This window comes from Tamandua tetradactyla, chromosome 3 (genome assembly GCF_023851605.1).
Source record: "Tamandua tetradactyla isolate mTamTet1 chromosome 3, mTamTet1.pri, whole genome shotgun sequence".
Classification (NCBI taxonomy): domain Eukaryota; kingdom Metazoa; phylum Chordata; class Mammalia; order Pilosa; family Myrmecophagidae; genus Tamandua; species Tamandua tetradactyla.
In genome coordinates, this window is record NC_135329.1 from 215,258,394 (window position 1) to 215,284,420 (window position 26,027).

The 26,027-nt window shown below is 36.6% G+C and overlaps 1 protein-coding gene and 1 pseudogene across 13 annotated transcripts in view; both read right to left on the bottom strand.

The window, feature by feature from the left end:
- Window positions 1–4,492: 4,492 nt before the first annotated feature.
- Window positions 4,493–10,564, bottom strand: LOC143675906 (glutathione peroxidase 6 pseudogene; annotated as a pseudogene).
- RBM44 (RNA binding motif protein 44) overlaps window positions 7,386–26,027 on the bottom strand; it is a 90,516-nt gene continuing 71,874 nt past the window's right edge. For 10 of the 13 annotated variants that reach the window (XM_077155569.1, XM_077155564.1, XM_077155570.1 and 7 more), the window contains 3 exons: window positions 20,330–20,475; window positions 20,049–20,194; window positions 7,386–9,717 (listed from right to left, as the gene is read on the bottom strand). In XM_077155569.1, the coding sequence (XP_077011684.1) occupies window positions 20,071–20,194; window positions 20,330–20,475 (270 nt within the window). In that variant the 3' untranslated portion in view covers window positions 7,386–9,717; window positions 20,049–20,070. Of the gene's footprint in view, window positions 9,718–15,280; window positions 15,544–18,779; window positions 18,858–20,048; window positions 20,195–20,329; window positions 20,476–26,027 lie in introns of those variants that run through there. The other 3 variants (XR_013173145.1, XR_013173146.1, XR_013173147.1) reach the window with 3 other exon arrangements.

Sequence of the window (26,027 nt, forward strand, 5' to 3'; positions counted from 1 at the left end):
AGAATAAAACTATGCCACAAGCCTACACAATGGGAGACAACATTTGGAAATGATATATCAGATAAAGGTCTAGCATCCAGAATTTATAAAGACATTGTTCAACTCAACAACAAAAAGACAGCCAATCCAATTACAAAATGGGAAAAAGACTTGAACAGACACTTCTCAGAAGAGGAAATACAAATGGCCAAAAGGCTCATGAAGAGATGCTCAACGTCCTTGGCCATTAGAGAAATGCAAATCAAAACCACAATGAGATATCATTTCACACCCACCAGAATGGCCATTGTCAACAAAACAGAAAATGACAAGTGCTGGAGAGGATGTGGAGAAAGAGGCACACTTATCCACTGTTGGTGGGAATGTCAAATGGTGCAACCGCTGTGGAAGGCAGTTTGGCGGTTCCTCAAAAAGCTGAATATAGAATTGCCATATGACCTAGCAATACCATTGCTAGGTATCTACTCAGAGGACTTAAGGGCAAAGACACAAACAGACACTTGCACACCATTGTTTACAGCAGCATTATTTACAATTGCAAAGAGATGGAAACAGCCAAAATGTCCATCAACAGACGAGTGGCTAAACAAACTGTGGTATATACATACGATGGAATATTATGCAGCTTTCAGACAGAATAAACTTATGAAGTACGTAGCAACATGGATGGACTTGAGAACATTATGCTGAGTGAGACTAGCCAAAAAGTAAAGGACAAATACCGTACGGTGTCACTGATATGAACTGACATTAGTGAATAAACTTGGAATATGTCATTGGTAACAGATACCATCAGGAGATAGAAATAGGGTAAGATATTGGGTAATTGGAGCTGAAGGGATACAGACTGTGCAACAGGAGTGGATACAAAAACTCCGAAATGGACAGCACAATACTACCTAACTGTAATATAATTATGTTAAAACACTGAATGAAGCTGCATGTGAGAATGATAGAGGGAGGAGGGCTCGGGACATAAATGAAATCAGAAAGAAAGATGTTAAAGATCGAGATGGTATTATCTAGGAATGCCTAGAGTGTATAATAATAGTGAAACGTACAATGTTTTTCAAGATGTAGTGGAGAGGCTGGAGGGAACTGCCTGAAAATGTAGAGCTGTGTTCCAGTAGCCATGTTTCTTGATGATGATTGAACAATGATATAGCTTTCACAGTGAGACTCTGTGAATGTGAAAACCTTGTGCCTGATGCCTCTTTTATCTACTATATCAACAGGAGAGTAGAACATATGGAATAAAAATAAATAATAGGGGGAACAAATGTTAAAATAAATTTAGTTTGAAATGCTAGTGATCAATGAAAGTGAGGGGTAAGGGGTATGGTATGATCTTTTTTTTCTGTTATCATTTTATTTTTTTCTAAATCGATGCAAATATTCTAAGAAATGATGAATATGCGACTATGTGATGATATTAAGAATTACTGATTGTATATATATAGAATGGAATGATATCTTAATGTTTTGTTTGTTAATTTTTTTAAAAAATGCAAAAAAAGGATATTTCTTAATTTTCACATCCATACAAAGTATTTTAGCTTACTACAATGGAATTCAATTAGAAATCAGTAACAAAAAGATACATGGAAAATTCTCAAATGTTTGGAAAAGTAAGTAACACACTTCTAAATAACCCATGGATCCAAGAAAAGAGTAAAGGGAAAAGTAGAAAGTATTTGAACTGAATAAAAATAAAAATAGAACATATCAAAGATTTTAGAATGCCACTTAAGCAGTAACAGTGCTTAAGAGGAAATTCATAGCATTAAATGCCTATATTAGAAATAAAGAAAGGTCTCAAAACAGTGACCTCAGGTTTTACCTTAGAAGACTCAAAGAATAAATTAAACCTTAAATAAGGAACTAAATAATGGAACAGAAATCAGTGAAACAGAAAAACCTTAAAGAAAATTAATACAACTAAAACCTGTTTCTTTGAGAAGATCAGCAGCACTGATAAACTTCTAGTCAAAATAATTATGGGGGAAAAAGAAAGGAAGACAACAAAAATTACCAATATCAAGAATGAGGGAGGTGATATCACTACAGATTCTTTAGTTACTGAAAATAAATAAAGGCATGCTAAGATAAATATTATGCCAATGAGTTTGAGAACAGATGAAATTTGCTGGACAAATTCTTTGAAAGACAAATATACAAAAGCTATCAGAAGAAGAAATATAAACCCTTATGTATTAGTTAGGGTTCTCTAGAGAAACAGAATCTACAGGGAATACTCGCAAATATAAATTTATAAAAGTGTCTCACGTGACCGCGGGAACACAGATCCAAAATCCACGGGGCAGGCTGTGAAGCCAAGAATTTCGATGGAGGATCTGGACGAACTCCACAGGAGAGGCTCACCAGCCGAAACAGGAAGAGCCTGTCTCTTCTGAATCCTCCTTAAAAGGCTTCCAGTGATTAGATTAAGCATCACTCATTGCAGAAGACACTCCCCCTTGGCTGATTACAAATGGAATCACCTATGGATGCAGCCGACGTGATCATGATTTAATTCTATGAAATGTCCTCATTGCAACAGACAGACCAGCGCTTGCCCAACCAGACAAACAGGTACCACCACTTGGCCACTTTGACACATGATCCTGACCATGACACCTTACTAAATCTATATCAGTGTTAATCAAGAGCATGAACCATGAAAGAAAAAAATGTTTAAATGGGCTTTGTCAAAATTAAAATCGTTATATTCTGCTAGAGAATGAAGTACAAGCAACAGACTGGGAGAAAATATTTTTAAATCATACAATTTATAAAGAACTTAAAATTATATGAAAATATGCTTAACATCAATCACTAGAACGGCTAAATTTTAAAAGACTGACCATATTAAGAGTTGGCAAGTATGTGGAGCAAGTATAAAATGGTAAAAACACTTTGGAAAAAAAGTTTAGCAGTTTCTTAAAAAGTTAACCATATAGCCCAGCCATTTCTCTACTAGGTATTTATTCATGAGAAATTTATGCAGAGAAATCAAATGAACAAAGGGGCACTAGGAAACTTTTGGGGGGTGATGAATATGCTCATTATCTTATTTTGGGAATGGGTTTATGAGTATATAATTGAGTCAAAACTTAAACTGTATAGTTTAAATATATGCAGTTAAATGTGATAACATTTCATCATATTACACCCCCAAAATATAAAAGTACATGGAAAACCCAGTGAATAAGACTAGAATAGTCTGTAGTTCAGTTAACAATATTGTATCAATGTTAATTTCCTTGTTTTGCTAATGCTCTATGGTTATATAAGCTGTTATCTTTGGGGAAACTTGGGTGAAGGTTACTTGGAAACTATGTACTAGTTTTGTGACTCCTTGTATGTCTTCACTTCTTTCAAAATAAAAAGTTTTAAAAAATATGTGCAGCTTAATGTATGTCAGTTATACCTCAATAAAGTTGTTTAAAATGCTGAGATACCATTTCTTACTGATCAGATTGGCAAAAATTAATGAGTATGATGACACATCCAGTTGGCACGGCTCTGAGGAAACAGGAGTTATTTGCCACACACTGCTGATGGGAACGCAAATTGGTCCAGCCCTTCCTGAGAAAAATTACACAACGTCTGAATTAAACTACATATGCACTTATCTTTTGACCCAGCAGTCCCACTTTTAGGACTTTATCCTGAAGAAACACCTCCAACAATGAAGGAAAATACATTTGCCCAACATTGTCTGTAATCGCAAAATATTGACAACAAGCTAAAAGTTAAACGTGTGCACAGGGAGAGGGTTGACTAAATGATGGTGCATCCACATACTGGAGTACCAGTCAGCAGTAAAAAGGAATGAGGGAGATCGCTATGAACTGATTTGGAGTGTTTTGCAGTATATGTCCGTTGAGTTAAAAAAACAAAATCCAAAAATAGAAGGGGATATAAGAATAAACATTTATATGCAAAAGAAAATACAGGAAGAATAAACCAGAAACTCAAGATTAGGAGCCTACAAAGAATGGGTGAACGGGACAGGAGGGGATGAGGGACAGGGTGGTAGGGATGAGAACGGAGAGATACTTCCCTGAGCATACTTTTCTGTACAGCATTGACCTAGAAACTCAGTCATGGTTCACATACTCCCAATCAACCAGGATGTGAGGGAAAATCAAAATGGAACGCAGACAGTAAGAAATGGACCTAGCTTTATTACAAATGAATAGCATAATGCACAGAAGGGGATGGAGAAGAAAAGATGCAACCTAAATAAATTTAGAAAGTAACATTTTGACTTTGTATATGGTAAGGCTAAAGACAAAAAAGAACTGTATATAAAAACTACATTCTAGTTAGTAAACCTGTTTCTCACCGGGGTGGGTTAGAAATTTTGTAGTGAATTTATGTGTATACTAGGGCTGAACTAATAAATAAATGTATTGTGGATATAACGCAAACCAGGTTTATCACTGTTAGAAAAGAAGACATAAATTAAAAAAGGGAGTGCAATTCAAATTACAGTATGAACTCATGATTTTAAATATACACACAGACAGCTGTATACAGAAACAGGTACAGATGTGCATGTGTGTGTGGATTAATATACGTACAAATATCTCCTAGCTCTGTCCCCTGAGGGCCGGAGGCCAATGACACATCCCAAATACCAGTGAGTGCACCTACTGATCAGATCTTGGTTTCTAAATTTCTTTCTTCAATGAAAGGAAATGGTGCTTCTTGGAGAATGGTTGATTTCAAGGCTGGGACAGAGAATATACAAGATGAGCCTAAAATATACTATGGTGTTAGAAAATAAGTACTTGAAAAAGGATAATGAATGCCAAAAGGACACAGAAGCTAACTGAAAAAGCTCTAGTGGCTAAGGCTGGATAATCTGAACAGCAAATACATAATGATAGTACTATATTAAAAACCACATAACAAAATAGACACCACTAAGACCATACTGAAACAAATGGGGCAGAAGGGATAGCTTTTCCTTACAGATTTCCAAGTAATGAATGTGTAAGGGATGAGGGACATACAAAATTGCCCACTAGGCAAACACTACAAGATCTGCTGATGGATGCTAAACCTTGTGAGTGAAGTTTGAGGAGAAGCCGATACTTGCAGTTTCAAAGATCCCCCTCAATGACAAAGGAAAAATAGTAACTTAACAGTGGAGAAAGCCTGCAGAAGCTGCCTTAACATATGATCAAGGATAACACCACCTATCACATATCATACCCTGAGGTATGAAGGCAAGAAGACATAATAAATAAATGCTACGTGGGATACTGCAATGGATCCTGGATCACACACACACACAAAAGCATTAGGAGAATAAACTGTGAAATGTGAATAAGGTCTGTAGTTTAGTTAATAATATTGCACACCATGTTGATTTCTTGGTTTGATAATTGTATAATGGCTATGTAAACTGTTCACATTAGGGGAAGCTGGGTGAAGGGTATACTTGAACTCAACCATTTTTACAACTTTTCTGTGTGTCTTAAATGACTGCTAAATGAAAAGTCAAACCAATTGCATATGAAACACGTGACTGGAAATATTCAAACCAAGAATCTGAACACCGCATTTTTTCCTAACAGTTCTTTCCTAGTGAGAACTGTAACTCACTATTCCTAATTACTCAAGCATATGTGTGTGAGTGTGTGTGTGTGAGGGAGGGGAAGGAGGGAAAGGGAGGGGATAGAGGGAAAAGGGGGAGAGGGGAGAAGGGAGGGGCAGAGGGAGAAAATTAACTCCTCCAAACTCGAAGCATGTGAGGACATCTTTGCATTACCAAAAGAAGGAAAAATGCTTCATAGCTTGTCAGCTTCTCCCTAGGCAATCACTTCTATTCTTTAGAATCCTCAGCTTCATGGATGGACACACAACCCAGGCATGTAATCTAAATTTGCCTGCTCAGAGTCCTCCCTGGATATTTTGTTGCAGTTACAAGGAAAGAGCACCTTTCTTTGGTTTTAGGATTGGTAACCCTAAGAATTGCATAAGTTCATGTGCTTAGTTTGGCACACCCAGATAATCTAGGAGAATTGTTCCATCTCAGGGCCAGTTGATTAGCAATCTTAATTCCACCTGAAACCTTAATTCCCTTTTGCTAGGACCATTATTTTGCCTATCACAAGAGCTAACAAACATTTTACTATGTGCCAATAACTTGAAACAATATTCAATTGTGAAAAAGCAGTAGGAAATAGTTATCTACAGAATACTGGCTTGAGAACTACTCTTTAAGAAGAAACTATCTGTTACTAGATCAGTATCAGGCAAAGCTGATTGGGAATTTTTTACTGATAAGACATTTTTTGTTTTGTGGCAGATTTTTTTTCTTTGAGACAGTGATAAGAATGAATCTAAAGCTGGGGAATCTCAGGATGAGAGGAGAAAGATCATCACCATTTTTGAAGGGGCATCCCTGCCCAGGTGCCATGACCTGAATGCACAAAGGGATAGGCATCAGGGAAGGTTCTGGTAGGGTCCGACCCAGAGGGACTTCGAGATCCAGCATCATGGAGATGCCCCTCCCTTCACATGAAGTGGGATTCTTACTTTAACCCTGTCTTCAGACATCCTATAGGAGCACTAAAGGTGGCAGGGGGAGAAGGAACTAATTAGGGAGAGGAAGAGGTTAACAATGCATACCTACCTTGGAAGAGAGAAAGCTATCAAGGGGACTTTAAGAGTCTTCCTGCCAGTTTCAGCTTTCTGTATCTTCAGGACAGGGAAAGGATCAGTGTCAGAGCTTCTGGGGATTGCCTTTTTAGGGACGTGGAGTAGTTTGAACCATTTACCCTGAAGGATGACTTTCATTTGGAATAGGCTGGGAAAAAAAATCAATGCTTTGGGATCAGAGGATTGAGAGATGTTTCTTTCCCTTATTCTCCAAATGCATTACTACATATCCAATCACACACACACATGTGCCTGAGCAGCTGCTTGGGGAGTACATGATGGCTCAGTCATATGGAGTCCAGCTAGGAAGGAATGTAGAACAAAGATAGGTCCTTCAGGTGGGAGGCAAGGTGGTTACTTCTGAGTGTCTCTGGCCCTTCCTACATGGTTTCAGACTGCTTCGGGTAATCCAGCAAGTCTAACTTCACCGGGCTAACTGGAGCCTGGTGGTACCATCATCTGACAGGAACTCCATCAGGTCTTACCAGGAACTTCTCAAAATTCCAAAGGATATCATGACCTTCATGGGCTCACAGATGAGTTGACTAGATGAGCCCAGAAGCTTAGAGGGGGGAGGGCAGGAGTTCTTGAGGAAGGTAAAGACCTTCTGTTCCTTTTCTCCATCTATATCCCCTTTCTCAAAGAGCTGGAAATAGGGAACAAAGCCACCACATGGACAAACATACTTGAGCCCAGAAAGGATCTCTGAGTTCTTTCCTGGTTCTTATTTTCCAAACTGGTTGCAGGGAAAACCCAACACAACCACACCAAAAGGCTTCAGCTCCTCCTGTAGCGCACTCAGTTCTGCATACTGCTTCAACTAGACGTGTTCCTCGTCATTGAGGGTGAGGGCTCCATACTCATAAATGGTGCCTGTCACCCCTTTGTAACATCTGTCTTCATCATTTGTTGTTTGGGGTTCAGGTGAGTGAAGACGACCAGGAACGGTGGGAAAAGCTAAGAAGCCCAGAACAGACCAATCACGGCTGCTATCAGGAGGGTCTGAGTCTAGTGATAGTCTTATGATATCTACAACATTCCAGCTTCTTGGTTGTCTCCAAATATAATTATCTATACATTCCAGGTGATAAAGTTAATGTGCTCTTTGGTATACCAATAACATAATATGAAAGAAAACAATTCTGAGCAGTAAATACTCAAATTGATCAGTCTTTTAAAAATCTACAAATTTTTTTCTAATTTATTAATGTGAAATTAGAGCTTGTAGAGAATAAGATAAACATTTATTTATTTCATTCAAAATCCAAAAGATTCACAAAGAATGACTCCATTCTAAATTTAACTTGGGAATCTTAATAACAATGATCAATTTCCTGGTACAGCTGAAAGCCCTTTGATCTGCAAAAGATGCCTAATCCTTACCTTCAATTTTTGGAGGAAAGAACTACTTTATTTCATAAAACCTGAAAGTTATAATTTCAAATGACTATTTTCTCTCTTTTCCTTATATCAAATGCAGTAATTTGGTTTATATCTAAAAGGGAATTCCACTTCACCAAATCCTTTCAGAAACAAATGATTATGCTGCTTATTGCTGCTAATATGTTGAAAATGTCTATTCCATGTTTCAAATTCAACACAAACACTGAATGTAGCCTTTTAATATAAATAGCCATATGATTTAACATATGGAAAACATAATTCTAGGATTCTAATTTGATGTATGGCTGAAACCCAATGATTCTCAAATTTCATTTAATAGAGTCCTTTCCAATTACTTTTTACATTATGGAGCCCAAGTCTTAGTAGACATCTGGAGTGATCTGATAATAACTATAGACAAATTAATATATGAAACATAAGTTTATTCCCAAAAACTTTAAAAAGAAGAAAAAACTGGAAACTAACAGATTTTCTAGCCTTATCATACACGTGTATTACCCCTACCTCCCCCATACACACACTAGTGGTTAGTATACTGGGAGGGCAGTATATACCTGGAAAATGAGATTGAATCTACAGAAAGTATTATGTTTACAGTGATACTATAGATTGCCTGTCTTTATTAAATATGAACACATCAAATAAAAATGTTTAATGTAATTTTTAATGAAGTAACACCAACTGAATATTGAATGTTCAAACATTTGAAGAAAAGCATACTTAAATGTTAATTTTACTATTAGTAAAAATGCAATTTTCAACAGTATGTTACTTTAAGAAAGTAAGCAATTAAATAAGTTTATATTATTTATTCTCTTATTTATAGATAAGGCAGAACATTAGGTTTTAAACATTGTTCCAATTTATCCCTAACCTAACACAACAGAACTTAACACAAAACAAATGCAAGAAATATGCTAAACATTTACATTTAAGTACTTTACCAAAAATACTCATCGGTTTCTTCTTCTCAGTGAAAAGAGGAATAATACATTTTAATGTTTTATACTGCAATTATAATGCATTAACTGCATTAAATATATCATAGCAGTAATGTAATAATCTTACAAGCTTAAGAATATATATGTTCCAAAATTTCTTATCTATAAATTCAGTTTAACTATTATCCTATAGTCTAACATAAGAGTCTTAGACAATTAAAAACTGGAACCACATTACCAAACTTCAGATGATTTATACTTTTCATCTACAGAAATCATTACAAAATTATGTTTCATCTGTGGAAATCGTTTAATAAACTCTGAAACAGTAAAAATAAACCTTCCCACAGACACTATTTTAATAAATTGATTTAATAAAGGTGTTTTTTCTTGAATAGAAACTAGACCTTTTTTCCTGATCCAAATTTGCAGCTTGAAGTCTCTAAGTAACAAGTTTGGAATATAAAGCTTATAAACTTATTAAAATTATCTTTTAATTTTATATACAGACAGTTTTAATGTTGAAAAAACAACAGTTACTAGATTTTTAAGGGAGGGCTAAAAAGTAAAATATTATAAACAGCTAAATCTTTTGATAAAGCCTATTTAATTACTTCATCTTGCTTTTACCACACTTTTTCCTTAGTGCTGTAGAATATTCTCTGGAGAAGGGCTTCCATGCTTTCCAAGAAGTCTAAAAGAGTTAAGAAGAGAACGGAGAAATCATCGATGTGTGATATGCTAAATTAAATATTCCAGAAAAGCCTATATTTATCACTACATTCTACCACTAAACCAGCCATTATATTATTAAACTCATTTATCACTTATATGAGTATCAAATACGCTCATTTACCATTAAACTCTACTAATCAATTAGATCATTAAAAATTCTATTTCAAGACTAATAATAGAAATAGTACACCAAATATATATATACAGAGAACTATTGAGACACTACATTTTATAAGGGAAAACTGGATTGCCATTGTGGTAAAAATATGGCACTGATCTGAAGAGTAAATAACTTGAAGGCAGGAGTCAGTCCATCCTCATTTACTATGAAGCACCTAACACAGTCCATAAAGACAGGCTCAAAATACTGTTTACTAATGAACATAATATCAATTATATTATTTGTAAGACAAACACGATCATGGGAAATAAATCTAAAGAAAACACTAATATATGCCTCTGTGGGAGTTTTGTATTCTCAGGAAATCCCACATATAAAGGCTACCCTCCTTTAAGTGGGTACCTTCTTTTCCTATTACTCAGCTGTATTTTCTTTGTAGAATTTGTCACTATTTGAAATTACCTTGTAATTTTTTCTCTCTATAATATAAGTTTCTTGTGAATAGGAATCTTATCTTTAAATTGCTGAATTTCCAGCACTTAGAAGTCAGAATAGTGGTTACACCTGGAGAAGGCAGGGGGTGGGGGGAAGGAGTGTATGTGGGTAAAACAAGAAGAGGCATACAGAAACTTTCTGGGGTGTTGGAAATATTATATACTTTGACATGGTATATTGACCTACGCATAATGTGTAAAAATGCGATGTTATAGAATTAGGACTCATGTCCTTTATTGTATGTATATTTCATTTTTAAATAATTATTAAGGTGAGTGGGTTCTAAGTGTCAAATGTAACAGTGGTTTAGGGGGATGAAGAGTGAGAAAAGCATTTAGCTGATAAGTTGGGAACTAACTTGGAAATGATCCAGGTTAGGGTTTATAGATTACTGGAAATAGAAGCAAGAAGCTAGGTAAGATGATTGTTAAGAAAACAAATACAAAGCAAGTCTATTAAAAAATGTTTGGCTGCAAAGTTGCAGAGGAATAAAAAAAGAAAGTAGGAGATGATTAAATGCATATACAATTTTGGTAGCTCTTAATGACTGTCCTTCCATTTGCATCGGTTATTTGAAAAAGCAATGTATCAGAGTGTCTGTTAATCTGAAAGGTAAGAATTTATACAAGAAAGAAAACTACAGACCAATCTCTCTAATAACTATAGATGTAAAAATCCTCAACAAAATTCTCACAAATCAAATCCAGCAACACATTAAAAGAATTATATACCATGACCAAGTAGAATTCATCCCAGGTATGCAAGCATGGTTCAACATAAGAAAATCAATTAATGTAATATACCATATCAACAAATCAAAGCAGAAAAACCACATGATCATCTCGACTGATACAGAAAAGGCATTTGACAAAATTCAACATCCTTTCCTGTTGAAAATGCTTCAAAGGATATGAATAGAAGGGAACTTCCTCAAAATGATGAAGGGAATATATGAAAAACCCACAGCTAATATCATCCTCAATGGGGAAAAATTGAAAACTTTCCCCCTAAGATCAGGAACAAGACAAGGATGTCCACTATCACCACTGTTATACAACATTGTGTTGGAAGTTCTAGCCAGAGCAATCAGACAAGAAAAAGAAATACAAGGCATCAAAATTGGAAAGGAAGAAGTAAAACTCTCACTGCTTGAAGATGGTATGACAATATATGTGGAAAACCCCGAAAAATCCACAGCAAAACTACTAGAGCTAATAAATGAGTACAGCAAAGTGGCAGGTTACAAGATCAACATTCAAAAATCTGTAGTGTTTCTATACACCGGTAATGAACAATCTGAGGGGGAAATCAACAAAAAAATTCCATTTACAATTGTAACCAAAAGAATAAAATATTTAGGAATAAATTTAACTAAAGAGATAAAAGACCTATACAAAGAAAACTACAAGAAATTGTTAAAAGAAATCACAGAAGATCTAAATAAATGGAAGGGCATACTGTGTTCATGGATTGGAAGACTAAATATAGTTAAGATGTCAATTCTCCCCAAGTTGATCTACACATTCAACACAGTACCAATCAAAATTCCAACTAACTACTTTGATGATTTGGAAAAGCTAACTACCAAATTCATCTGGAAGGGAAAGAGACCCTGAATAGTTAAAAGCATCCTAAAAAAGAAGAACAAAGTGGGAAAATTAATTCTCCCTGACTTTGAAACCTATTATAAAGCCACAGTGGTCAAAACAACATGGTACTGGCACAAAGACAGAAGCATTGACCAGTGGAATCGAATAGAAAGTACAGAAATAGACCACCAAATCTATGGTCAACTGATTTTTGACGAGGCTCCCAAATATTCTGAACTGGGACAAAACAGTCTTTTCAATAACTGGGCACGGAAGAACTGGATATCAATAGCCAAGAGAATGAAAGAGGACCCCTACCTTGTACCCTACACAGAAACTAACTCAAAGTGGATCAAACACCTAAATATAAGAACTAGCACCATAAAGCTTCTAGAGGAAAATGTAGGGAAACATCTTCAAGACCTAGTAATAGGAGGTAGCTTCCTAAACTTTATACCCAAAGCACACGCAACAAAAGAAAAAAATAGACAAATGGGAATTCCTCAATATCAAATGTTTCTGCACCTCAAAAGACTTTGTCAAAAAGGTGAAGAGGTAGCCAACTCAATGGGAGAAAATACTTGGAAATCACATTGTTCTAGTTTGCTAGCTGCTGGAATGCAATATACCAGAAACAGAATGGCTTTTTAAAAGCGAAATTTTTTTTTTTTTTTTTTTTTTTTTTTAGAAGGAAGGAAGGAAGGAAGAAAGGGAAACATCTTTAAACATTTTCTTGTTCTATTGTATTCTGTTTCTCCGTTTTTGTTACATGGGCTGGGGCCGGGAATCGAACCGAGGCCCTCCGGCATAGCAGGCAAGCACTTTGCCCGCTGAGCCACCGCGGCCCGCCCCTTAAAAGCGAAATTTAATAAGTTGCTAGTTTACAGTTCTAAGGCCAAGAAAATGTCCCAATTAAAACAAGTCTATAGAAATGTCCAATCTAAGGCATCCAGGGAAAGATACCTTGGTTCAAGAAAGCCGATGAAGTTCAGGGTTTCTCTCTCAAGTGAGAAGGCACATGGCAAACATAGGGCTTCTCTCTCAGCTGGAAGGGCACATGGCAAATACAGCGTCATCTGCTAGCTTCTTCTCCTGGCTTCTGGTTTCATGAAGCTCCCCAGGAGGCGTTTTCCTTCTTCATCTCCAAAGGTCACTGGCTGGTGGACTCTGCTTTTCTGAATCTCTCATTCTCCAAAATACTTTCTCTTTTATAGGACTCCAATAAACTAATCAAGACCCACCCAAATGGGTGGAGACATGTCGTCACCTAATCCAGTTTAACAACCACTCTTGACTAAATCACATCTCCACGGAGATGATCTCATTACAGTTTCAAACATACAGTATTGAATAGAGATTATTCTACCTTTATGAAATGGGATTTATATTAAAACATGGCTTTTCTTAGGGGGCACACTTCCTTTCAAACCAGCACACATATTGGACAAAGGCTTGATTTCCTGTATATACAAAGAAATCATACAACTCAACAACAAAAGAACAAACAACTCAATTATAAAATGGGCTAAAGATATGAATAGGTATTTTTCTGAAGAGCAGATGATTCAAAAGCACATGAAGAGCTGCTCATCTTCATTGGCTATAACGGAAATGCAGATCAAGACTACGAGACACCACCTCATACCTATAAGAATGGCTGCTATGAAACAAACAGGAAACTATAAATATTGGAAAGAACGTTGAAAAAAAAAGTGTGGGACACTTATGGACTGCTGGTAGGAACGTATAATGGTACAGCCAGTATGGAAGACTGTTTGGCTGTTTATTAGGAAACTAAATATCAAGTTGCCCTATGACCCAGCAATAGCAATACTTGGTATATACTCAGAAGAGCTGAAAGCAACAACGAAAACAGACATTTGCACACCAATGTTTAGAGCAGCATTATTGACAATTGCCAAAAGATGGAAACAAACCAAATGCCCATCAACAGATGAGTGGATCAACAAAATGTGGTACATACATACAATGGAATATAATGCAGCAGCACGACAAAAATGTTTTGAAAAACAGGACAAGATGGATGAGCCTTGAGGACAGCTGAATGCAGTTAGCCAGACACAAAAAAGGATACTGTATGATGCCACTTTTATGACCAGCATAAAGCTATAGTCAGAGGCTTATAATACAGAAAATAGGGGACTTAGAGATACGTAGAAGCTAGAGATGGGTGAACCGTTAGCTAATGAGGTTGAACTCCAACATAACAGATAGGAGTGAAAATGATTCTCTAGTGGGTCTAGAAGTAATATTACCATATTGAAGATAAACAAGATTGAAAGGGGCTGTATAGACCTACATGTCCCACTGACTCATGCTAGAAATATGAGTTGTCTTAAGAATTACTTCAAAGATTTGACTTGCATGAAGAGTGTTGAAGCTCAGGGTACAGGGGGAAAACTGCTATTGCATGCTATGAGCTATGTTCAAAAGGAAACCATTAGTGCTACCACAGCAACAGCAGAGGTAAACAATGGGGGGTGGGAAAAGTTAGGAGAAGGTTTAGATTTTTTATTTGGTGAGGGTGTGTTTATTGAGTTTTTTTCTCTTGGGAACAATGAAATTATCTAAAATTGAGAATGCTGATGGACTGTGGACTTTGGGCCCTCTACATGATGCCAGATGAATACAGGTGGCTGAAGGATGCACTGACAGAGAAGTAGATTGACAAACGATAGTGTGTACTTATGAGCGAAGGTTGTGCTGCTACAAAAAGGAACAAAGTCGTGAGGCATGAAATGATGTGAATGAACACGTGGGATATTTGGTGAGACAAAATAAGCCAGAAAGAAAAGAACAAGAATGGTACGGTCACCTTTAGAAAATGCTTATAAGAAAAGAGGGGCCCAGATTATAAGCTTTTAGAGCAGACACATTAAGTCTGGAGTGGTGATTATTATTTCTGGATTCTGAGAGGCTGTTTTATATATATAACCTGATATTTAGAGATAAGAACGAAGCCAAACAGGTTGGGGTTAAAGTAATTCAGAACACAGGGGTGAGGAAGACAGTGTCTATATTTTAGAACCACACATACTCTTTGAGACCAATGGAAGAAAGGTTTATTTGATCTGGAACTGAAATTTTCTGTAGTGCATAATCTAATTCAACCTATCCGTATAGCTCATTTGAACAACTGAAACACAGGAAGCACTGAATAAGAAAGAGGTTCTTTAATCCTGTATAGATTATTGTAATGCCCAGATACATCCTAGAGTACATTAAGCAGATAATCAAAAAGTATTGGTTAAGTCCCCTGAGGAATTGGAGAAAAATATGGAACTATTAAACCTTACCATCACGGAATCCCCTGATACTGGGCCAAACTTTTGGGACACCGAAATCAATAGGCCATGCCCTAGATCAGGGGGCTTACTCTTGTGAAGCTGATGTAGGTAGCAGAGAATCTTAGACTACCTATAGGCATGTCTAAGAGTTACTTCAGGAGGACCTCTGTTGTTGCTCAGATGTGGCCTCAGTCTCTCGAAGCCCAACTCTGCAAGTGAAATCATTGCCCTCCCTCCTACGTGGGACATGACATCCAGGGATGGAAGTCTCCCTGGTGACGTAGGAGAGGAGGGAGGAGCAGTTACTTGGGAGGTTGCTCTTACACAAGCCTCAGGCAGAACTTGCTACCTATCATAACCTGCCAACCCCCAACCAGGACCATCCCAGCCAATCCTAAAGAACACCTAGGGCAATATATAAGATTCTACAAGGGTTCCAGGCAACTATAGTAACTTTCCAGAAACCTACAACCTCCAGATGGATCCCAGATGGGTTCAGATAAGTCCTGAAACCTAGCCCAGCCTCTCCAGAACATCAGATAGTTCCATCTCCCTACCCCATATTAGTGACAGACCCTTCCAATGTGAGAAATTTAGAATTGCCATAGTCCAAACAACCTCAGTGAGAGGTATGGAAAGATCAAAGGTGATGGTGGACTTATACATAGAAGACAGGACTTAACAAATGAATATGAATGCTGAATCATTAAATTGATATCTCTTTTAGTCTCCCGTATTTTAGAGCAGCTAGAAGTAAAAACCTAAAATTGTGAAATTGTAATCCATGTCAAAGTCTGAAATATGTTCTACAATTAAATGTGGTGCTGTGGTTTGAAATTTATAGCTTTTTTGTATATATGTTATTGTTCACAAAAAAGAAGGAAAAAAAAACACTGATTGTGATGATAAAAAAGTATTTAAGCCCTCTAGCCTCCTATATTCTGGAGCAGCTAGAAGGAAAAATGTGAGAGAATCATATGGTAGACCATGACAAACTCTGGGATTTGTCCTGTTACCATTTGTTGAAGAATGTTTTGAAAACTATTGCTTTTTGATTTCTTTGCTTTGTATGTATGTTATACTACACAATAAAAAAAAGCAAAACCAAACCAAACCAAACCAAACAAACAAAAACCCATGATACTTCTGTTGAGTATACTAGCGTTAAGTTGCATCCTAGTCTTCTCCATATTCTCACTTTCTTTAACTATTTCATCAGTGGCAGGGAGGAGATGAGCAGACAGTGGCTCCAGCTGCCCCACCAGGTCCATCCCCACAGCCACTCCTCTCCCTCCTCCCCCTACACTGCCTCAGTCACTGCCACAGCTGCCTCTCAGTAATTTTTTAAAAGTTCCTCATGTATGTTTATATTAAATTTCTGCCTAGATGTTTTTTATTTTTGATATTGTAAATAACCTCTTGTTAAGTTCTTTTTTTATTTTATCTTATAACTACCTTATATATTTATTAGACTCTTTATTAAGGCTATTTATGTATATTACCTTTATATTATGAAACCTTATAAAAACTTTCTTATTTTGATAGTAGTTATTTCATTTGTTTTCTTGGTTTTGGAGATAAATATCCAAAAATAGAGACAGTTTCACTTCTTACTATCCAATTCCTTTATCTTTACTGTATTCTATTCTAATTGCTTTGGTAAATACATCCAGTGCTATACTAAACAGCAGTAACAATAGCTGGCATCCTAGACTTGTTCCTGATGTTACAGGGATGCCTCTCATATTTTTTCAAGATTTTGAGCTGAGAGAGATAAAAGGTTATTAGATCTCTTCAATCAAACTACCTGGGTCTGGTGTTTACTTTTTTGTTTTTGTGGAGGGCTATTTTCTCTATTATTTCTTTTATTATATATCTGTTTAAACTTTCTATCTGTACTGAGGTATATTTCTATAAATTATATTTTCCTATACTGTTAGGATCTACATCTAGATTTTCAAATCATTTTTGCAAAGAAAAAAAAGTTTCTCATGATTTCAAATTTCCTGTTTTGATGGTTATTTACCTTGTAACACTTCTTATTTTTGGTAGGTGTCACCCTTTTTATTAAGCTAGATAATGATTTGCTTATTTGATTTTTTTTCTGAAATGTGTCAGTTCTGATCCTCCTCAATGAATTTTATCATTGAACATCTAAGGCTTTAATGTTCTCCTTTCCTGGGCCACTGTTTCCTGTTTTTTTTTTTTTTTTTATGTTTTGCCATCTTTTGTTAAAACCTGGACATTTTGATATTTTAATGTGTTGTTGCTATGATTTGAACTCTAAACGTACAATCCAGTTTGTGTTATGATAGAGCTTTCCTTGAATGTCAGAAGCTAAAACACACATACAAAACACTTTTCCTAGTCTTTGTAGAATAACTCATAGAAATGATTTCCTTCAGAGACTATCCCATAAATGAGTTTACAGAGTAGTTCTGGGCCAAAGCATAGGGACTGTCCCAATCCTTTTTGCAAATCATATTATCTTGGGCATGCAGAGTGGCCCTAAGAATTTCACCCTTTACAAGGACATAAATGTCCCCTTTCCTCTAGGAAATAGTTTACTCATAGTCTTGTGCCTTGCACTGTTATGTCCTACAACTAGTAATCCCTTATCCCAGACAGACATCTGACTGCTCTCTCACAATGTTCGTAGGAGAATTCTGTGAACTGCCTTCTATATGCAGGGTACCTTCTGGGATGGTGAGTCCCTCAGGCTATACCAGATACACATGTTCCTGGAATGAACCAAGGGGGTTACTCTGCTTCTTCTGGAACTTGGACCAGGGATCCACATTGGGAGCATGCATGGGACAATGAGGTCAATGAGGGATGGGCAAGGGACCAGCCAGGGTACTACTAGATCCTACTCCTTTTAAGTAACCTTTTTCTTGTTTGACATTGCCCTATTACTACAATCATTTAACTATTTTCTGGAGTTTTGAGAAAGATGTTTCTGACAGCTTTTGCTGACTTTTCAAAGCTTCTGTGGGATACAGAGCTTGAAGTGTCTCACTCTGACATCCTGGTCCAGCTGCAGCAACCTAAATCTCTAATTCTCTCTTTGGCTATTTGTTAATCTGCTGTAGAATTTATTGAGTTCTTAATTTAAGTTATTTTATTTTTCATTAATGGAATTTAAATTTTTTAAAATTTTCAGTTCTTTCTTGAAATTCTCAATCTTGTCTTTTATCTCCTTAAACATAACACATTTGACTCAGTTTTTTCTGGGTAACAAATTACCTTCAACACTTAGTAGCTTAGGTGCCAGGGTAGTTTGGTGGCTAGAATGCCTGCCTCTCATGCAGGAGGCCTGGGTTCAATTCCCAGACCATGCACCCAAACTAAAAAAAAACTTAGTAGCTTAAAACAATGACAATTTATTCAGATTACAATTTTGCTAGCTAATTTGGACTAGAATCATTTGGGTGATTCTTCTTATCTTGGCTTGGCCAGTTGCCTGGTTGGGGAGGTGGATTTACTGATGTAAGCTAGATTTGCTCACATGTTTGGGGTCACTGGTCTGAAAAGCTGTGCTGAGCCTCCATGTAGTCTCTAGTCCTCTAGTAGACTGTCTGAGCTTCTTCACATCGTGGCGGCAAGAGAGAGAGAAGGGTCATCCATGTTTCCTGACAAATAGGCCTGAAACTGGTACAACTTGTGAGAGCAAATAAAAAGGGCAGCCCATATTCAATGGGGTGGGAAAATAGACTACTTCTTTTCCTTTCTTTCTTTTTTTTTTTTTTGACTATGCTGTATGGCAGGGGTCACATTTCATTCTTTCTCCATATGAGTATCCCGTTACTGCAGCACCATTTGTTAAATTTTTATTTGTTTTTTCTTTCTTTTATTTAGCTTGTTTGTTTTTGGGAAGTGAATGGGTGGGGAATCACGCCCTGGTGTCCTGAATGGTAGGTGAGAATTTTATCATTGAACTATCCTTACACCCCTAACAGACTACTTCTTGATGGGAGGAGCTGCGAGGTCACATTGCAAAGGGGCACAGATACAGAAAGAGGAATAACTATAATCATATTTGCAAATACTCTATCACTCTATCACACATAGGCAATTTTTTAAAAAAAGAAGTACCCACCTACCATTTTGTAAAAAGGAGTTTTATATTGTGTGTGATAATTTAAAAATACATGAAGAAAAAAATACATGAAACAAATTCTTTGATACCTCTCTCTCTGAGAGGTGGAGCTTAATTCTCTTCCCCACAAGTATGGATTGCACATAGTGAGGCACAAATAATGAACAAAATAAAGCAGAAATGATGGAGAGTGTTTCTGAAAGTAGGTCACAGAAAATGTAGCAGCTTCTGCCTTACAGTCTTTTTGGTCTCTTTCACCATGGGGGAAGCCAGCTGCCAAGATGTAAAGATGTTTAAGTAGCCTTATGAAAAGACCCACGTGGTGAGGAACTAGAGCCTCCTGCCAACCTCCCCATGAGGGAGGCATCATAAAAGCAGGTCTTCCAGTCCCAGCCAAGCCTTCAGATGACTATAGCTCTGACCAACATATTGACTATAACACATGGGAGACCCTGAACTAACATCACCTAGCTAAACCACTGCCGAATCCTGACCCACAGAAACTGTTAGATAATAAATGTGAAGTCACTCAGTTTTGGGGTAACTGCTTTTGCCTTAATAGTTAACTAATAGAGCATGTTTGTTTTTTCATGTATTATTCTTTTTATGGGAAAAAGGAAATAAACGGCTTAAAATTTTAAAGTAATATTTAGATATAAAGGAATACCATCAGCTTACCTCTTTATTGCTTCTTTTATTTCTACGTGGAAGCAGAGTTTTTCAAGACAGATGAAGTCATTTCCACAATCGTATTTATAGATAAGCCATTCAGAAAACCTTTATGATTTATTCTCACTTCCTGAAGAGCATCTATAATGTGATCTCTATGCAAAATGAAAACATATGAGCATCTGTCCTTTTCAAAATTACACAATCACAACTGGATTAAGTTATTCAGTTGAACTAAATGTTTACATAAAAAAGTTTAAAAGCAGCTAAACTATAATTTTAGTCATTACCTGCTAACTTCTGGATGTAGCTCTGCCAGTCTCTTCATGATCTTGGTAAAGCTACGCAGATTCAAAGTATTTGGTGGCACGAATCGAACAGGTGCATCAGGTAATACTTTAGGAGATTCAATTTGTTTACAATTTTTCTTCATGCTCTAAATAACAATTTTAGAATTTTTTAATATCAGTAAATAAAGGCCACTACATAGAGATATCCAGCTTATTAAATTTAAAAAAATTTCAAAAGTAAAAATAAAATTAAAATTCTTTTAATCTACTTTTATATGGAACTATTTATAAAAAGTAGACTGACTTGAAGTATATACACGGCTCTGTATTAAAAAACATGCCAAACATGTTTCCTTATAGTAGCAATGAAGTGTATGAACCTATGTCTAAACCAGACTTTCTCATTTGGGACTCCTCATTTGAACCAAAAACAAAAAACACAATAAATAAGGATGACAACTTCACAGGACTATGAGACTGACTGAAAACACATCAGGATTAGGAAAAATTGTGTGAGTGCAAATGGAGGGAAAAGCCCTGCAAGTGGAAATGGAGAGGCCAATGATAGAGAAAAGGTAACTTGAGGAATTCCTTTAACAATTCCTTCATCTTCTTCTTAAGGAAAAATCCAGATTGCTTCTTCAACAAATATATACTCTTCCATCTACCTGATTTCAAGACTTACAATAAAGCCACAGTAATCAAGGCAGTGTAGTTTTGGTGGAAAGGTAAACAGATCAATGGAACAGAGAGTCTGGATAAAGACCCAAACAACAAGTGATGCTGGAAGAATACCATATGCAAAATAAAAACCAAAGAAAAATCGCCTCAACTGATATCCCACACATTATATAAAAACTAACTCCAATTTTTTGTGAGCCTAAATTATGCAAAGTTTTCTTAGATACTACAACAAACGTACAACTTATAAAAGAAAAAAGTGGATAAACCGGACTTCATCAAAATTAAGAACTTCTGAGAAGGGTGCTAAGAGAATGAAAAGACACGGTCTGGGGAAAAGTATTTATCTGTCACATATCTTTCTGGTTAAGTCTTAAAACTCAAATGGGGAAAAATAGGAATAGGAATGAACCACTGATACATCCGACATGGATTCCCATGGATACACTCAACATGGATCGATACAGCTACAATGTACTAAGTTAAGTGAAAAGAGCCAGACTCATAAAGGCTACACAGTATGACTTCATTGATATGACACTGTGGAAAAGGCAAAGCTATAAGAACAGGAAGCAGAGCACAAGAGAATTTTTCAGAATGATGGAACTGTTTGTTCTGTATTCTGATTTTGGTGGCAGTTACATACTTATATGGCTGTATATATAAGTCACAGACACCAAAGAAAGTAAGTCTTATTGTACGTAATTTTTTTTTTAATTTGCTGAATACCTCCTGTGTGCCAGGCATTTTGCTGAACAATACAAAACTTCACCACTTTTCCATATGGTGTTTAAACACTAAAGAGATAAACATGAGGGAATATTAAAATTTGAATGATTAGAGAAGTTTATGTATGTAGTAAAGAAACTTAGCCTACCTATAGGTATGCCTAAGAGTCACATCTGGAGGACCTCTTTTGTTTCTCAGATGTGAGCTCTCTCTAAGCCCAACTTGCAAGTGAAATCATTGCCCGGCCCCCTACATGGGACATGGCATCCAGAGATGAAAGTTTCCCTGGCGGTATGGGAGATGACCCCCAGGGATAAGTCTGGCCCTGGCACCGTGGGATCAACAATGCCATTCTGACCAAAAAGGGGGAAAAGAAGTGTAACAAATAAGGTATCAGTGGCTGAGAGAGCGCAAATAGAGTTGAGAGGCTACTCTGGAAGTCACTCTTATGCAAGTCTGTTAGACATTGCTGCTTATCACAGCTCACCAAATCCCCAAGCAAAACCATTCCTGCCAATCCTAAAGAACACCTATAGCATTATGTAAGATTCTACAAAGGTTCCATGCTTTAGAACTACTTTCCAGAAACCTACACCCTCTGGATGGGTTCCTAGGCCAGATAAGTCCTGAGACCTAGAGGGTCCAGCCTCTCCAGAACATCAACTAGTTCCATCCCCCTGTCCCATATTATCAACAGCCCCTTCCAACATGAAAAAACTAGAATGGGCACAGCCCAAATACCCCTAAAGACTGAGAGAAAGATCAAAGGTGATGGTGGAGTTATAGAGAAGATCAGCTTTAACGAATGAGTGTGCATGCTGAATCAGTATAATGATACTTCTTTTAGTCTCCAGTATCTTAGAGAAGCTAGAAATAAAAACCTAAAATTGGGCCACAAAGCAAGTCTTAACAAATTTAAAAAGATTGAAATCATACACAACACTTTCTCAGATCATAAAGGAATGAAGTTGGAAATCAATAATAGGCGGAGTGCCAGAAAATTCACAAATACATGGAGGCTCAACAACACACTCTTAAACAACAAGTGGGTCAAAGAAGAAATTGCAAGAGAAATTAGTAAATACCTCGAGGCGAATGAAAATGAAAACAGAACATATCAAAACTTATGGGACGCAGCAAAGGCAGTGCTAAGAGGGAAATTTATTGCCCTAAATGCCTATATCAGAAAAGAAGAAAAGGCAAAAATGCAGGAATTAACTGTCCACTTGGAAGAACTGGAGAAAGAACAGCAAACGAATCCCAAAGCAAGCAAAAGGAAAGAAATAACAAAGATTAGAGCAGAAATAAATGAAATTGAAAACATGAAAACAATAGAGAAAATCAATAAGACCAGAAGTTGGTTCTATGAGAAAATCAATAAGATTGATGGGCCCTTAGCAAGATTGACAAAAAGAAGGAGAGAGAGGATGCAAATAAATAAGATCAGAAATGGAAGAGGAGACATAACTACTGACCTCACAGAAATACAGGAGGTAATAACAGGATACTATGAACAACTTTACGCTAATAAATACAACAATTTAGAGGAAATGGACGGGTTCCTGGAAAGACATGAACAACCAACTTTGACTCAAGAAGAAATAGATGACCTCAACAAACCAATCACAAGTAAAGAAATTGAATTAGTCATTCAAAAGCTTCCTAAAAAGAAAAGTCCAGGACCAGACGGCTTCACAGGTGAATTCTATCAAACATTCCAGAAAGAATTAGTACCAACTCTCCTCAAACTCTTCAAAAAAATCGAAGTGGAGGGAAAACTACCTAATTCATTCTATGAAGCCAACATCACCCTCATACCAAAACCAGGCAAAGATATTACAAAAAAAGAAAACTACAGACCAATCTCTCTAATGAATATAGATGCAAAAATCCTCAATAAAATTCTAGCAAATCGTATCCAACAACACATTAAAAGAATTATACATCATGACCAAGTAGGATTCATCCCAGGTATGCAAGGATGGTTCAACATAAGAAAATCAATTAATGTAATACACCATATCACAAATCAAAGCAGAAAAATCACATGATCATCTCAATTGATGCAGAGAAGGCATTTGACAAGATTCAACATCCTTTCCTGTTGAAAACACTTCAAAAGATAGGAATACAAGGGAACTTCCTTAAAATGATAGAGGGAATATATGAAAAACCCACAGTTAATATCATCCTCAATGGGGAAAAATTGAAAACTTTCCCCCTAAGATCAGGAACAAGACAAGGATGTCCACTATCACCACTATTATTCAACATTGTGTTGGAGGTTCTAGCCAGAGCAATTAGACAAGAAAAAGAAATACAAGGCATCAAAATTGGAAAGGAAGAAGTAAAACTATCACTGTTTGCAGACGATATGATACTACACGTCGAAAACCCGGAAAAATCCACAACAAAACTACTAGAGCTAATAAATGAGTACAGCAAAGTAGCAGGTTACAAGATCAACATTCAAAAATCTGTAGCATTTCTATACACTAGTAATGAACAAGCTGAGGGGGAAATCAAGAAATGAATCCCATTTACAATTGGAACTAAAAGAATAAAATACCTAGGAATAAATTTAACTAAAGAGACAAAAAACGTATACAAAGAAAACTACAAAAAACTGTTAAAAGAAATCACAGAAGACCTAAATAGATGGAAGGGCATACCGTGTTCATGGATTGGAAGACTAAATATAGTTAAGATGTCAATCCTACCTAAATTGATTTACAGATTCAATGCAATGCCAATCAAAATCTCAACAACTTATTTTTCAGAAATAGAAAAACCAATAAGCAAATTTATCTGGAAGGGCAGGGTGCCCCGAATTGTTAAAAACATCTTGAGGGAAAAAAACGAAGCTGGAGGTCTCGTGCTGCCTGACTTTAAGGCATATTATGAAGCCACAGTGGTCAAAACAGCATGGTATTGGCATAAAGATAGATATATTGACCAATGGAATCGAATAGAGTGCTCAGATATAGACCCTCTCATCTATGGACATTTGATCTTTGATAAGGCAGTCAAGCCAACTCACCTGGGACAGAACAGTCTCTTCAATAAATGGTGCCTAGAGAACTGGATATCCATATGTGAAAGAATGAAGGAAGACCCATATCTCACACCTTATACAAAAGTTAACTCAAAATGGATCAAAGATCTAAACATTAGGTCTAAGACCATAAAACAGTTAGAGGAAAATGTAGGGAGATATCTTATGAAACTTACAATTGGAGGTGGTTTTATGGACCTTAAACCTAAAGCAAGAGCACTGAAGAAGGAAATAAATAAATGGGAGCTCCTCAAAATTAAACACTTTTGTGCATCAAAGAACTTCATCAAGAAAGTAGAAAGACAGCCTACACAATGGGAGACAATATTTGGAAATGACATATCAGATAAAGGTCTAGTATCCAGAATTTATAAAGAGATTGTTCAACTCAACAACAAAAAGACAGCCAACCCAATTACAAAATGGGAAAAAGACTTGAACAGACACTTCTCAGAAGAGGAAATACAAATGGCCAAAGGCACATGAAGAGATGCTCCATGTCCCTGGCCATTAGAGCAATGCAAATCAAAACCACAATGAGATATCATCTCACACCCACCAGAATGGCCATTATCAACAAAACAGAAAATGACAAGTGCTGGAGAGGATGCGGAGAAAGAGGCACACTTATCCACTGTCGGTGGGAATGTCAAATGGTGCAACCACTGTGGAAGGCAGTTTGGCGGTTCCTCAAAAAGCTGAATATAGAACTGCCATACGACCCAGCAATCCCATTGCTGGGTATCTACTCAAAGGACTTAAGGGCAAAGACACAAACGGACATTTGCACACCAATGTTTATAGCAGCATTATTTACAATTGCAAAGAGATGGAAACAGCCAAAATGTCCATCAACAGAAGAGTGGCTGAACAAACTGTGGTATATACATACGATGGAATATTATGCAGCTTTAAGACAGGATAAACTTATGAAGCATGTAATAACATGGATGGACCTAGAGAACATTATGCTGAGTGAGTCTAGCCAAAAACTAAAGGACAAATACTGTATGGTCCCACTGATGTGAACGGACATTCGAGAATAAACTTGGAATATGTCATTGGTAACAGAGTCCAGCAGGAGTTAGAAACAGGGTAAGATAATGGGTAACTGGAGCTGAAAGGATACAGACTGTGCAACAGGACTAGATACAAAAACTCAAAAATGTACAGCACAATAATACCTAATTGTAATGTAATCATGTTAAAACACTGAATGAAGCTGCATCTGAG